Genomic DNA, 13388 nt, shown 5'->3' with positions numbered 1-13388 from the left:
GGCAGTTACGTTAGAGATCGTTAGATTCTTTTAGATTCCTTTTAGTCGCGCCCCACATGACTTCCATTCACGACACACAAAAAAAGATGAAAAAAGACAACAAATTTTACAGACAACTCGAGTTTAACCACTGCATTACCCATATTTCATTATTACTCTTTTCACTTCAACCTGGCGTTACACATCTACAAATCAAGGGTTAGACATCAAACTTGTATTAGTTGGAATGAAGAGGAGGAAAAGCTTTGTTTCTTTGATTGCGACAGTTGAGACAAACCTGCAATGTTTTGTTGTATTTGAAACCAACACGCAACAACTGAAATTGTTCACATCAGACCAGCAGACTGCAAGAACAGGTGCTCTTGTTCGAAAAAGAGAGAGTACGCAGGTGTGTGTGTGTGTGTGCGTGTGGGAGTGTGTGCGTTCGTGCGCGTGTGTCTGGAAGGGGATGCTGATTCTGCATGGCTGACACCTTGATCAGTTAAAGAATCCAAAAACCACTTAAAATGATTTAAAATACCACACTTGTGTATTATGATAAAATGAATGGCATTAATAACAATAGTGATTTTTTCCTTGTCCGTTTTGATAATACAGAAACTAACTCTGCTATGTTACGAGCAAAAACAACGTGGCGAGTTTTCTACTTCTAGCTGACGACACAACAACGACGTTTTTGGGATGAAACCTGAAATAACGATTTCAAATAGATCTCCCTTGCCCGAATAGTTATCAATATACGCGTAGTGTTCTCATGAGTAATCTGACATTTCTGACATATTTTTTGAAACAAGAAATAATTCATTGCATTCATAAAATATTGTTTTCCCAAATAATTTGATAATTTTCCAATAGGTAAACAAGAAGTATTTTTCTTCATTTAATTATTTTATTCTGATCAATAGGTATTTCATACTGTGAGATATACATGTACGTCCAAAGTTCTTTCTCTGTCGTGATATGTCACACTGCTGTCTGCTTTGTAGATTCATATTTTTGTCTTTCTGCATTTTTTAATTGTACATTGTTGAATGTTTGCTGAAGTCAGTATTTATAGATATACATTGTAACATTGCTGCTACCATATTGATACAGTGGCGCAAAGTGTGGCATCAATTAGCCATGCTCATGATGAATATTGTTCAGAAATACAATCTACATTGTGGTACAAAAAAAACATTGTGTTGTTTTTTGTATCTTTGTATTTATCTTTTGTAGGCTCATGCTCTTAATGTAAATATATAACTAACACATAATGTTTACGGTATGCAAAATATGATGGTTTTGTTAGAATATCAACCAATTGGCATTGCAGAGGAAATTCGAAGTTAACAGTGACAAGTCAAGAATTATACAGTGGTAAACGTATGCTGGGCTGTACATGTACCTTACATAACCCGGTACATGTACATCATGCCCCCGTGAACATCGGCGATCCAATCTTCGACCCTTCTAATCTCTACTTTCTTCCATAGCCCATTGTCTTCGTGGATCTTCAACCAGTCGTCCCAGCTCTTGCCGTCATACCCGGAGTTCGGAACATTATCTTCCCTGGTTGCTATGAAAACATACCCACCTGAAGAGACAGAAGAAGCATCGTGACCCACAATGGACTGAAGATCTTATATGATTGATTGATTGATTTTTAGCCATTACCTACAGTAAGGTAGAATGAGTCTACATGTAGGGCCTGCTTTCTGAATTTAAACCAATGCACAAGCAAGCCTATGAAGCGCTTGCTTCAGAAATGTAGACTGTTATTCTTAAGCGCAATGTTAAACTATCCCCTCTAATATACCTGATTTTGTGATCCGAATCAGTTCTGGAAGGCAACCGGCATTTGCATGGTTAGCCGCCACACTGCCAATGCACACCACGCAGTCATAATAACCTGTAAAACAGTGAATTGATTTTGATTTCCTATAGCAAGTAATAGTAGGGGAGCCAAACTCCAAAAGCCTTCAAAAAAGGGTAGTAAAAAAAATTTACTGATATAAAATTTTCGAACATATCGTTGGAGAGCCTGATACCTGGGGTTTATGAATCTGCTTATTGGACAAATGGGCTCAATTGCGAAAGTGCCCAAAAATCCAAGATGGCCGCCAGCCATGGTGAATACACAGAATAAGCATCAATTATGAAAAGTGATTAATAATATTTCTTTGCTGAAGTGTAGATTACTTATATTATGTATATATTGTGGAAATATGTACTTCCTGGGAGTCTGTTGCAATAATTTGTCAATTGGATTCAAAATGGCCGCTTCATCCAAGATGGCGGACAATATTTCACTATTTTTTTTCAATTAAGTCATGTTTTCTTCAATCTAGAATTTCTTTTAATCGTGATATAAGCAAACTGTCATCAAATATAGCTTTTCTATAATATTTCACACATTTCTGTTGTCTGCATGCACTATGGAGGCTTTTTGATTAAGAGAAAAATCCAATATGGCCGCCACATGCCCCTCACCATTATGAGTCAGAAGCACAATGTATATCTTTTTGAAAGTTGAAATACCTTATAAAATGAAGTATATTTTATTTTTATTTTACAATATGCAGGTATAGGACAATTGTTTTAAATTTTAAAGGTAAATTTGAGATGGTGTCTTGACCCAAGATGGCTGCTTTATTCAAGATGGCGGCCAAGATTTTGCCAATTTTTGCAGTTAAGTCATGTTTTATTTAATCTAGAATTACTTTCAATCATGATAGAAGCAACACAAAATCAAATATAAAATATGTACAGTATGACCTGTATTTTTCTCTCTCTCTACAGTATAAAGCTTAATGATTAGAAGAAAATCCAACATGGCCACCATGTACCCCGACTGTTATGGCCTAAAGGTGCCCACAGCATGCACCTTATTTGCAAGATCAAATATCTTCTTAAATGAAGTATATTTCATGTTTCCTTTGCAGTTTATTGATAAAGGACAATTGTTTATTTTTAAAGGTAAAGTTAAGACCATATCTTTTTTTCAATATGGCTTCTTTATCCAAGATGGCTGCCATTATTTTACCAATTTTTGCAACTGAGGCATATGTTCTATGCTCTAGAAATTATTTCAACCATGGTAAAAGCTATATTTCAAGAAATATAGATTCTCTTAAATATTTCCTACGTTTTAATATCTGTAAAGAATACGTTTAGGCCTTTTTCATTGGATTTTTCTCTAATTTATAATGGTAAGGTGTATATGGATACCCCTTACCATTATAAATCAATGGTACCATGTGTACTTTACTGATAGTTGAAATCTCTTATTTAATGAAGTATATTTTTCAGTTGGCAGTGATATATATTTTATAGATGACATTCAATTCTAGATGGCATGTAATGAACTTTTCCTTATATATGGAGTGAATGACGTAAACTTTAAAAATTTAGGATGCTTAATTCAAGTGTGGGCTTGAATTAGGAAATTACAATTTCGCCTAACTTAGTGGATAATGCAATCTAAAGATTCCATGGTTCATGTCAGATTTACATAAGGTCGCGCAAAGAAAACCCAAGTCCACATAATGACCAGTTAAATGATTTATTTGTTGATGTTTCTAAGTCTCCAACTCCTAACTTCTTGAAAACACGTCTGTCCCGTCTTTCCCAATCTCTTCTGCTCTTCTTCTTTCTCTCCCAAAGGTATCAATTCTCATCGCTTATATACCAATTTCTTATCTTATGTGGATCTAAACGTTAATTGCTAACAATTGTATAGTTAAATTCTTCACATGAGCATTATACAAAGAGGCCGCCACAAATCTCAAGAGCTGTTGGACCACAACAGGTTACATCATGTGATCTCATAAAATATCTTTATCTTAATGTCGGACACGACAGGCATGTATGTTACTATAATGTTGCCATGGAACATTACTTTTAACTTAACAATTAATATTAAGTTGGGCTTATTTAGATGATATATTGACCTTTAAAACTTGATTTCAGAGGTAAAACAGGATTACAAACAGATTTCAAAGTATGTGGTAATTATCCTTCACATGGTATATGAAAAATTATGAACTTTTTTTTCAATATAAAGCACCTATCTAATGAAGGAATAATTAATTGAATTTTTTTCTTGTATGAATTTTTTGGATCACAAACTTCAAAAAAAAAAAAAAAAAAAAAAGAAAAACAGGCTTATGTTAACTTTTCATAACATCTCCTGTGTTTGATATTTTTGCTGTGGAATGTTGATCCATCATTCCTGACAAGCTCTCTCCAACTATAACATGTTTCCACAGCTCTGGATGCTGTCCTGACAGTTATTTTTTTGGATAAAGGCTTGGGGAAGATGCTGGCCATACCAAACTAACCAGCAGTTTTGTTAGCAGTTTCGTAGTTCTCTGCAGAGTGAAGCCTTTTTTGTCCATAAAAATGAGTTGCTATTGGCTGTGCACCTGAATATGAAGGGACACTACATTGAACAATACTTCTTCCCTGTATCTAGCTCTGTTAAAGTATCATGGAATAACAACCAAGGACAATCTGTGGTCAAGTGTGTATCCATCTCTTAACATTATGAATCCTCCACCATCCTGCTGCCTTGGAAGGATACAATACATGTATGTTCCACAGGTTTCACCAGCTGAAATCAGCATAGTAGATACAGGGACAAGATCCACGTGTCCAAATAAAACATCTCGAGTACCCTATGTTATGGTTCCTTCAGTACATTGCCCATGGGTGAAAAATCTTTTTGTGCTTGGTGATCAGATTTTCTTTTCCCAAAGGAGAGTGGAAACTAAAGGATCAGACTCATCTCAGATTCCTCCTGAGGAAACCTGGTGTTACAGTGGATTGGAGACTTGGAGCATTTAGTACTTGGGTATTTCATCAAGCATATGGGTAAAGAGGTCATGGGTATATTCCTCAGAACCTAGCTATACACATAGGTCACTGCAGGTTGCAAAAATTGGAAGGTTTCTTCCAATTCACACATTGATATTTGTCTTACATGAAGCACTTATGGTCCACATGGGTGTGATTTGAGTACAGTTTATGAGCTTACTGGGCGCAGTTTCATCACCTCTTCTTATAAGCATGGGAAGTGCAAATGCTTGGCATTTTGCAACCTTTTCCAGCATGGAGGGGAATGTCACCACCTTACAGTTACGTGGTATTATGGAAGAGGTGCGCATGATTTTTGTACAGCTATATGGATTTTGGGGTCTTTAGATATGACCAAAGGCCCTGCATATTTGCTTTTTGCAAAGCAGATCTTAGGTCTCTCCTACCAACTGAGGATGCTCTTCATTTCTATACTTTATGAGCTTTACCCTTACCAAAATATTAGGCCAGTTGCAAATTTGCTGCAATATTGCTGCAAATCTGCTGCAAATTGCAATTCCTTCTTTCCATTTTGCTGCAATATTCTGCAAATTAGCAGAAATAAAATTAAGATCTAAAATCTAGACTTAATGATGTGGGACATAATAAATTGCTAAATAGCAAAATGCATAGTTGTGGCCACCATCTGTATTCCCCAAAAAAAAATTGCAACTAGAAAGGCACTCCGAGAGCACAGACCTCCACCAAGGCAGCAAAGTCTCCACCCAAGGTCGTTTCACCCCTAAATTTTCATTCTATAATGATTAAGTTTATTTTTATTGATTGATTCGAATCACCACCAAATACTAATCATCTGTTAATTCCTTGGCCCACTTCTGACAGTTCCTGAAAATTTCATCAAAATCGGTCCATGACTTAATTTTTTTATTTTTGATTATTGGTTATCATTGATCCAGATCACCACCAAAAACTAATCACTTCTAAGTTAACCCATTTCTGACCTACCCTGAAAATTCCATCGAAATTCATCCATAACTTTTTATGTTGATGACAAACAAACGAGTGAAAACATAACCTACTTGGCGGAGGTAACTAAAACACCAATGTAATAAATGAAACTAGTATCTGTTGCATAGTTCAATGAATGTTGTGTGAAGTTTCAATAAAATATGAGTTTACCTTTGATTCCATGAAGCGAAATTGGCATGGAATCGGAATTATTATTATACAAAACCTTCGAGCTTCTTTTTGATAAACAAATAAATAGATAATGATGTCATTCTAGACATGTACTTTGACAACATAGTTCTTATGCTGTAAAATACAATGGTCCAAGAACATGCATATGAAAGTGAAAAAAACTTGTAAATAATTGACTGTGAATAAACATGCCATCTTAAATTTATCTGCAAAAAGTGAAAACATTCTCATATACACATATATTGTAAAATAAAAATGAAATGTATTTCAACAAAGGAGATGTTTCAACTTTTGATGAGATACGTGATTTTGATTCATATGAAGGTAATGATAAGGGATTTATAGTGGCCATTTTGGGTGTTTCTATAAGCATAAAGCCATCATTCTGTATATATATAGTAAAAAATGCAAAAGTTAGGGTAGAGTATCTATGTTTGATGAAATTTTGCTTCTAGAAGATTGAAAGAAATTCTGACGTAAAGAAAAGGAATTAAATTGCAAAATTGGTCAAATTTTGGCTGCCATCTTGGATAGAGTGGCCATATTGGATTTAAAGGCAGTCTATAATTAACCTTTATAAAATTAAAACACGTGTACTTTACCCATATGTTTTAAAATGAAAGTATAATGTACTTCATTAAATGAGATATACCAACTTTTGATCTGATATATGTTTCGCCTTTGACACATATTGGTAAGGGGTGTATGGCAGCCATATTGGATTTTTCTCTAATAATCAAACTTTAATTATGCATTCAGATAGCAAAAATGCACACAGTATTGAAAAGATTCTATATTTGATAAAATTTAGCTTTTTCCATGATTGAAAGTAGTTCTAGATTACAGAAACCATGGCTTCATTGCAAAAACTTGTGAAAATTTGGCCGCCATCTTGGATAAAGTAGCCATCTTGGATTGAGATAGCTCTTTGAATTTAACTTTAAAATATTGAAGCAATTCCCCTTTACCCCAAAATTGTAAAATAGAAATAGCACTTGCTTCATTAAAGTAGATATTTGAACTTTTTTATAAAAGACAGATGGTACCTTGACTCATAATGGTAAGGGTTGTGTGGCGGCCATATTGAATTTTTTTTGTATTCACAAAGCCTCTATATTATACATAGATGGTACAAATGCAGGAAATAGTAGAGGCAATCTTTATTTGATAAATGTCTGCTCATATCAATATTGAAAGAAATTCTAGATCAATGAAAAGAGGATTTAATTGCAAAAAATGTTGAAATATTGGCCGCCATCTTGGATAGAGCAGCCATTTTGAATCCAATTGACCAATTCCTGCTACAGATCACCAGATAGTATATATTTCCACAATATATGGACAATAAAAATATCTACCCTGAAACAAACTGAAAATATCAACCATTTTTCATAATTTATCCATTTATTGCATATTCCTTAGGGGTGGCGGCCATCTTGGATTTTTGGGCACTTTCGCAATTGAGCCCATTTGTCCAATAAGCAGATTCATAAACCCCAGATATCAGGCTCTCCGACAATATATTCGAAAATTTTATATCATTAAATTTTTTTTTCACCCTTTTTTTTAGCCTTGGCTCCCCTACTATAACGGAATTTCTTAAATTAAATATTCTTTGAATACATAAAAATGACCAATTGAAATAACTTGATGGACCACGTCATTTCCTTGTTTTGACATTTTGGCCATGCGGCAGGGAAAGGGAACCGATTATATTCCCCACTCCCCACACTTAAATAGGATCCTGTGCATTGCACTGTTTACATGTGGGGCTCAAAAGCTTTTGAAATGCTACATAAAACCACTGACCCTATACTTTGCCAAGGATCACAGATGCTCACCAGAGCAATAGGCATTTAAATAAGGGGCTTACACTGGGCATTAGTATTTCAAATGGTTGAACAAGTGGGTTTAAGTTTCCAACCACGGGAAGTCATGCATTGGTGCATCCAATGTGTGTGTACAAACGTTAATGAAAAGTTTTCTGAAAAAAAAAAAGAGACTGCAGGGGATAAGTAGAAGGTAAATTAAAAGTTGCGTAAATTTCCAAGAAAAATCGTTATCTTGCTATTTAAAAACTACCACGTATTGTGTGTCTTAAAACGTTTTTTATTGTAGAATCAAACCTGAATCGATGTCCAATCGGCTCGGCCCTAACAAACTGCACATACTCCTCTTGTAAATCCCTTTCTGATTGGCTACATCTAACATCTCCTGACTTCCGTCTAGAGCCTCCAAGTTTGTGAATCCAAGATTCTGCAACTGTCAATAAAATTCAGTGAGCTGATGTTTAACAAGCCAGTATTCTTAGTTTGAAAGAAATCGTCATCACCAGCAGTATAATATGAGAGTAAAATTTACAAGCTGCTTATAAGAGAAACCAAAGAACTCGTACAAGAAATGAGACTGGTTTAAAAAATGTTACCCGTGGAATGGAGACAAAAAAAAAAAAAAAAAAAAAAAAAAAAGCAGGATCTTATTCATACCTCTTTCCCGACCAAACCAGTTCCAGCCCCTGCGTCCAGTATCAAAACATCTTTGTTTTCTCCAAACAGCTGGGCTATTTTCTGCGCACTCAATTTTGGACCGTTGTAATGAATGTCCTGTAAAACTATCAACTTTGAGAAATTTTTACTTCAAATTAGGATTAAATTTAAGTCGATGTAACATTTAATATGGTATATTTCAGTTTATGAGGTATGGGTAGGTTCACATGTATATTTTTATGAACTTTATCTCATACAATTTGAATAGAGAAATGAACAGTTTACCTATAAACCTAGGCCTACTATGCACCTTGAACAAATTTAGAATAAACCGGATCACTACTTTTAATGTAATTAAAGACCCATACCTAGCCGCTTGAGAGCAGAAATAGGACGTCACCTCTGACCCTTTGCATGATTAAGCATTGGTATGACTGTTCATTTCTGGGCGCGTCACGTTTTGGTGATTTGGAAATTATGCAGCTTAAAAAAATCGCATTTTTATGATTGCTTTATCATTTTAAATCAGCCATGTATTTTTAATGCCCCACTGATAAAGATAACTCTGTATAACTTCGAAAAAATCCGAAAAATGTAAGGTAACTATTATTTTGTTTTGGCGATTATTAATGATACAAGGCTTGAGTATATATACTTTATATATAAATGCGTTGTTCCTGGGACGTGACCTTAAGGGATCCTTCTGTCAGACTTGTTCTTGTAACAAGACCACTTTTTAAATATAACCACACTTAAAGAATAGCTTAAAAGAATATCAGATATCGGTGACTTGGAGGACACCAGATGCTTGAACTATGTTTGTATGTATCCATAGTAACTTATAACTTGAACTTTTAGTCCCCGTATACAAACCATAACATTCAGATGCCGTGTGTATTAGCTTATGGAATATTGTTTTCCTAACAGTAAAGTCCTATACAATAATTGCATAAAGAATCGGTTATATTACCACATTGTCTCGGTCATAGTCTGGTGCCCACTGTCTATAGAGGTCCTGACTGGTTTCCACACTATCAGCCGCCGCACTTAAATCTGTGATTATATCCCATACTTCTTCCATACGTGAGGTGGACATTTTGCAACGAAAAAACTGAAATGAAATTGTACAAATATCGATAATAAAATCGTGTCTGTTGAACCAAAGTAACCCACAAAATAACCTTACGACAGACTGTGGCAGTTGATAAAATATCGGAGGATTCAAATGCAGATGCTAAATACTTCACAATTGTGAACCACATTTGCAACAAAATCTCTTGTAACATTGTTGTGCTTGATGCAGATTTAAATCCTTGATATTGTATAAATATGAGAAACGTTTACTTAATTATACTGTAAATTAGATATCGGTACTCACCTCACTCTTGTATCAGCCAAAGTGTGAACGGCCTGAATCAACTGATAAGTAAAACACCTTAAACATTGAGGGACACTCTGTATTGGGGTCAGCGTGCACTTTTATCACTTGCGCTCTCTCAGGTCGTGCAAGGCCGGTGGGCAGGATGCTCACACGTGGTCGTTGATGTCATCTATGAAACCTGAAGATGTTTTATATTGGATGCATGATGCCCTTCCCCCCAGTCGAGTTGCCAGAATGCCAAGCCTGCATTGTTCTGTCCCGTAAACTTTTCTTTGCAGAATTGAATTCCTTTTGGCTAGACTAGTAAAATTAACTACTTCCGAGGCATTGAGCAAAATTCAATCTGTACGCCAATTTTTTGTGGGAAAATAGAAAAACAGCCAGAAGTCGAAAATATATTTTATTTGTGGCTCTATTTTCCGTTGGAAGAACAGAGTTGGATAATCGATCGGTAGCTTCCATGCAATCCACGTTAATGGTATTTAAAAATCAAAGTGGCCACCAAAAGATACAGAAGAGGGTAAAGAAGAACCGTAAAATCAGTATTTTTCTGATAAAATTAGTCCCATTAAAAAACCATACCCGCCTTTGTTTTGCTTTTTTTTGTTAGCCATGGTCCTAAGCTATCGGTCACCATTTCGTTCAACCATTTCCTGCTGGGGCCCTACGGCACCCTCGTTTGCGAATATGGAGAGTTATTGTATATGTGGCCTACATGTTCACTGTAACATGGCAAATTAAACGATGAAAGTGAGGTAGGTCTTTTATCCTTGGAAGTTGGAACCTATCTACTTATATAAGTTTATCGAATTATCTGACAGATAACTAATTAAATAACGGGAAACGTACACAGAGCTACCCTTATATAACCTGGTACACGTATATAACACCCACATAAATACCGGCCAGCCAATTTTCCACCTTCTTAATCTCTACTTTCTTCCACAGTCCGTTGTCTTCGTGGATATTCAGCCAGTCGTCCCAGCTCTTGCCGTCATAACCACATTCTGGAATGAGCCCCTCCCTCGTTGCTATGACAACATAGCCACCTGTAGAGAGAGTATTTGCAGCCTGACTCACATCAATTGACTGCATGGATGTGATTTTTATTTAAAAAGTATGACTCACAGTAGTGTAAGGATGCAGCTACATTCTGTTTTCCAAATTTTTAAGAATCAATTTGAAAATCAATTATCCAGGACGGGTGTGGACCACTTGGTACACAAATATACAACATAACCAAAACTACCATCTAGTAGCATATGCCCCCTAACATACCAGACTTTGTGATCCGTATCAGTTCTGGAAGGCAACCAGCATTGGCGTGGTCCGCCGCCATTGTACCAACACACACCACACATTCATACTGTCCTGCAAACAAAAAACTGACTTTGCTTTTTAAAGCAGGTAGGTGTTTTTATCACGATGTTCTACAAACGGCCGATGATTACGAACTATAAGATTTTTTACGATTTTGGTAGTGTGACAGGTAAACGAAGGCGTCAAAAGTTCTTTAATCAATCAATCGATCAATCATATAGACTGCAGTTGAGCGTCAACATCATTAGCATGTGGTCCTCCATGACACATGATACCAGAACATTAATTACTCTGCTCTAAATAAAGTTCTACTGCATACTGTATGCCTTTAATTGTCTTTTATATGCTAGCATTTATAAGCAGTAAATACGAATTATCGCACCGTGAATCACCTGGATCAATATCCAACCTGTTCGGCCCTAACAAACTGCAAATACTTCTCTTGTAAATTCCTTTCTGATTGGCTACATCTAACATGTACTGACTTCCGTCTAGAGCCTCTAGGTTTGTGAATCCTAGATTCTGAAGCTGTCAATAAAAGTTATAAGCTGCTGTAGAATAATTCAACGTTCGTAGTTTGAAGGCAATCGCCTTTAAAACATGAAGGTAAAATTGACCAGCTGCTTATGAGGGAAAAATGAAGAAATCATATAAGCTGCTAAAATGTTACCCGGGAAAAGATAAGGTAAAGAAGTAAAAGCAGGATCTTGTTCATACCTCTTTCCCGACCAAACCGGTCCCCGCCCCCGCGTCCAGTATCAAAACATCTTTGTTTTCTCCGAACAGTTCGTTTATTTTCTGGGCAGTAAATTTTGGGCCATAGTAGTGATTGACCTGTGAGAGTGAAAGTTCCAAAATCATGAATTTTTTAATTACATAAAATTCCTTTAGAAATTATCAATATACAGTATATGTTACATGTATTATCACAGGAGTATACTGTTCCTTTTATTAGTTTTCCAGTGGATCATTACACGCGGTATATGCTCAGGTTCGCCTCCCTAACCTAGAGAACTCTGCCGTCATCGAAACATACCTTTATCATTTCCATACAGTGGCAAATATGTGTACAATAAGGGGTACCGGAGGAGATCAGCATTGGTCCAAATTGTGTCGGAAGTGACGTGAAATAGTGTAAGACGTAAAGCTGAGTGGTCATTTTTAGCTGGAGGTAAATGGGAATGAAGGCGTGGGCTTGGAGAAAAGAGCAGTTATTCTAACATCACGTAAATAATTCTTAGATATAGACATATCAGATTATATTAATGTCAAAATTCCACATGACAACAATTTATTGCCTCCCGGGAATTCTTTTCCCTTTACTCTCTTTGTCGCGCTGGCGATCGATGCAGCATGTATTTCAAAACAAGTTGTCAAATTAAGCACGATTTTGCACATTTCGTGACACGTTTTCATATCATGTGCCTATTGTTTCTACAAGTATTCTCTGTCCAAAATGCGTAAAGACGAAATGTTATCTTACCATGTTGTTTGAAAAACTGCTTTTTTCTCCGAGTCCACGTTTTCTCTACCGTTCACCTCCAGCTAAAAAATGACCACTCAGCATCGCGTCTTACACCACTTGACGTCACACTTCCGGCACAATTCTGACCAATGCTGATTTCCTCCGGTACCCCCTATTGCACCACAATTGTGCGTCCATTGCCAGAAAGGCCTATACAAAATGTTTAAAAAATGCTTTTATTACCAAACTTGATTGGTCATAGTATTGCGCCCGGTATTGACCGTAGGAGTTCTGACTTGTTTCTGCATCCCAAATATCTATTTGGCGTGTCGTGGACATTTTATATAATTCTGAAATTAAATTACACATAAATTTTTCTCTAAAATTCGTGTTCGTTGATTAAAAAAGAAAAAACACAAAGAATCGCCTAGCGACAAATATATTGAGGGATTGATATGATATTGAGGGGTTGAAAAACACGTAGTCTCTGTAAAGTTTAAACTATTCAATGACACAAATGTAGTGGAGGAGGTTAGTCTCTCAAGGGAGGCAGGAAGGAGGCTTTATATAGATTCTCCGTGGTTGCAGAATGGATATACAGTGGTTGATCTGTGTTTGTCACGTAAAGCCTAGATTACATTTGAAATGCAATGCCCGCACGGTGCAAGTTTACTGCCCGTAATACCCTTTTCGTACGGTTTCTTAGCGGAGTAGTCAAGTAGCCAGAACGCTTATCCTG

The 13388-nt window shown here is 36.2% G+C and overlaps 2 protein-coding genes across 2 annotated transcripts; both read right to left on the bottom strand.

The window, feature by feature from the left end:
- Window positions 1–884: 884 nt before the first annotated feature.
- LOC106172799 (methyltransferase-like protein 27) lies at window positions 885–10057 on the bottom strand. The gene is made up of 6 exons (XM_087012384.1): window positions 9862–10057; window positions 9454–9594; window positions 8484–8600; window positions 8124–8259; window positions 1799–1891; window positions 885–1576 (listed from the first exon to the last, which is right to left on the bottom strand). Exons 2-6 carry the CDS (start codon window positions 9577–9579, stop codon window positions 1389–1391), a joined length of 660 nt encoding a protein of 219 aa, XP_086868510.1. The 5' UTR covers window positions 9580–9594; window positions 9862–10057; the 3' UTR covers window positions 885–1388.
- Window positions 10058–10725: 668 nt separating this feature from the next.
- LOC147761477 (methyltransferase-like protein 27) lies at window positions 10726–12229 on the bottom strand. The gene is made up of 5 exons (XM_087013204.1): window positions 12221–12229; window positions 11902–12018; window positions 11577–11712; window positions 11143–11235; window positions 10726–10913 (listed from the first exon to the last, which is right to left on the bottom strand). Exons 1-5 carry the CDS (start codon window positions 12227–12229, stop codon window positions 10726–10728), a joined length of 543 nt encoding a protein of 180 aa, XP_086869330.1.
- Between the last annotated feature and the right edge of the window lie 1159 nt (window positions 12230–13388).

Source organism: Lingula anatina, chromosome 5, assembly GCF_051362555.1.
Source record: "Lingula anatina isolate TDL-2025a chromosome 5, LinAna3.0, whole genome shotgun sequence".
Taxonomy (NCBI): Eukaryota; Metazoa; Brachiopoda; class Lingulata; order Lingulida; family Lingulidae; genus Lingula; species Lingula anatina.
This window is presented reverse-complemented; position numbering and strand designations above follow the sequence as displayed.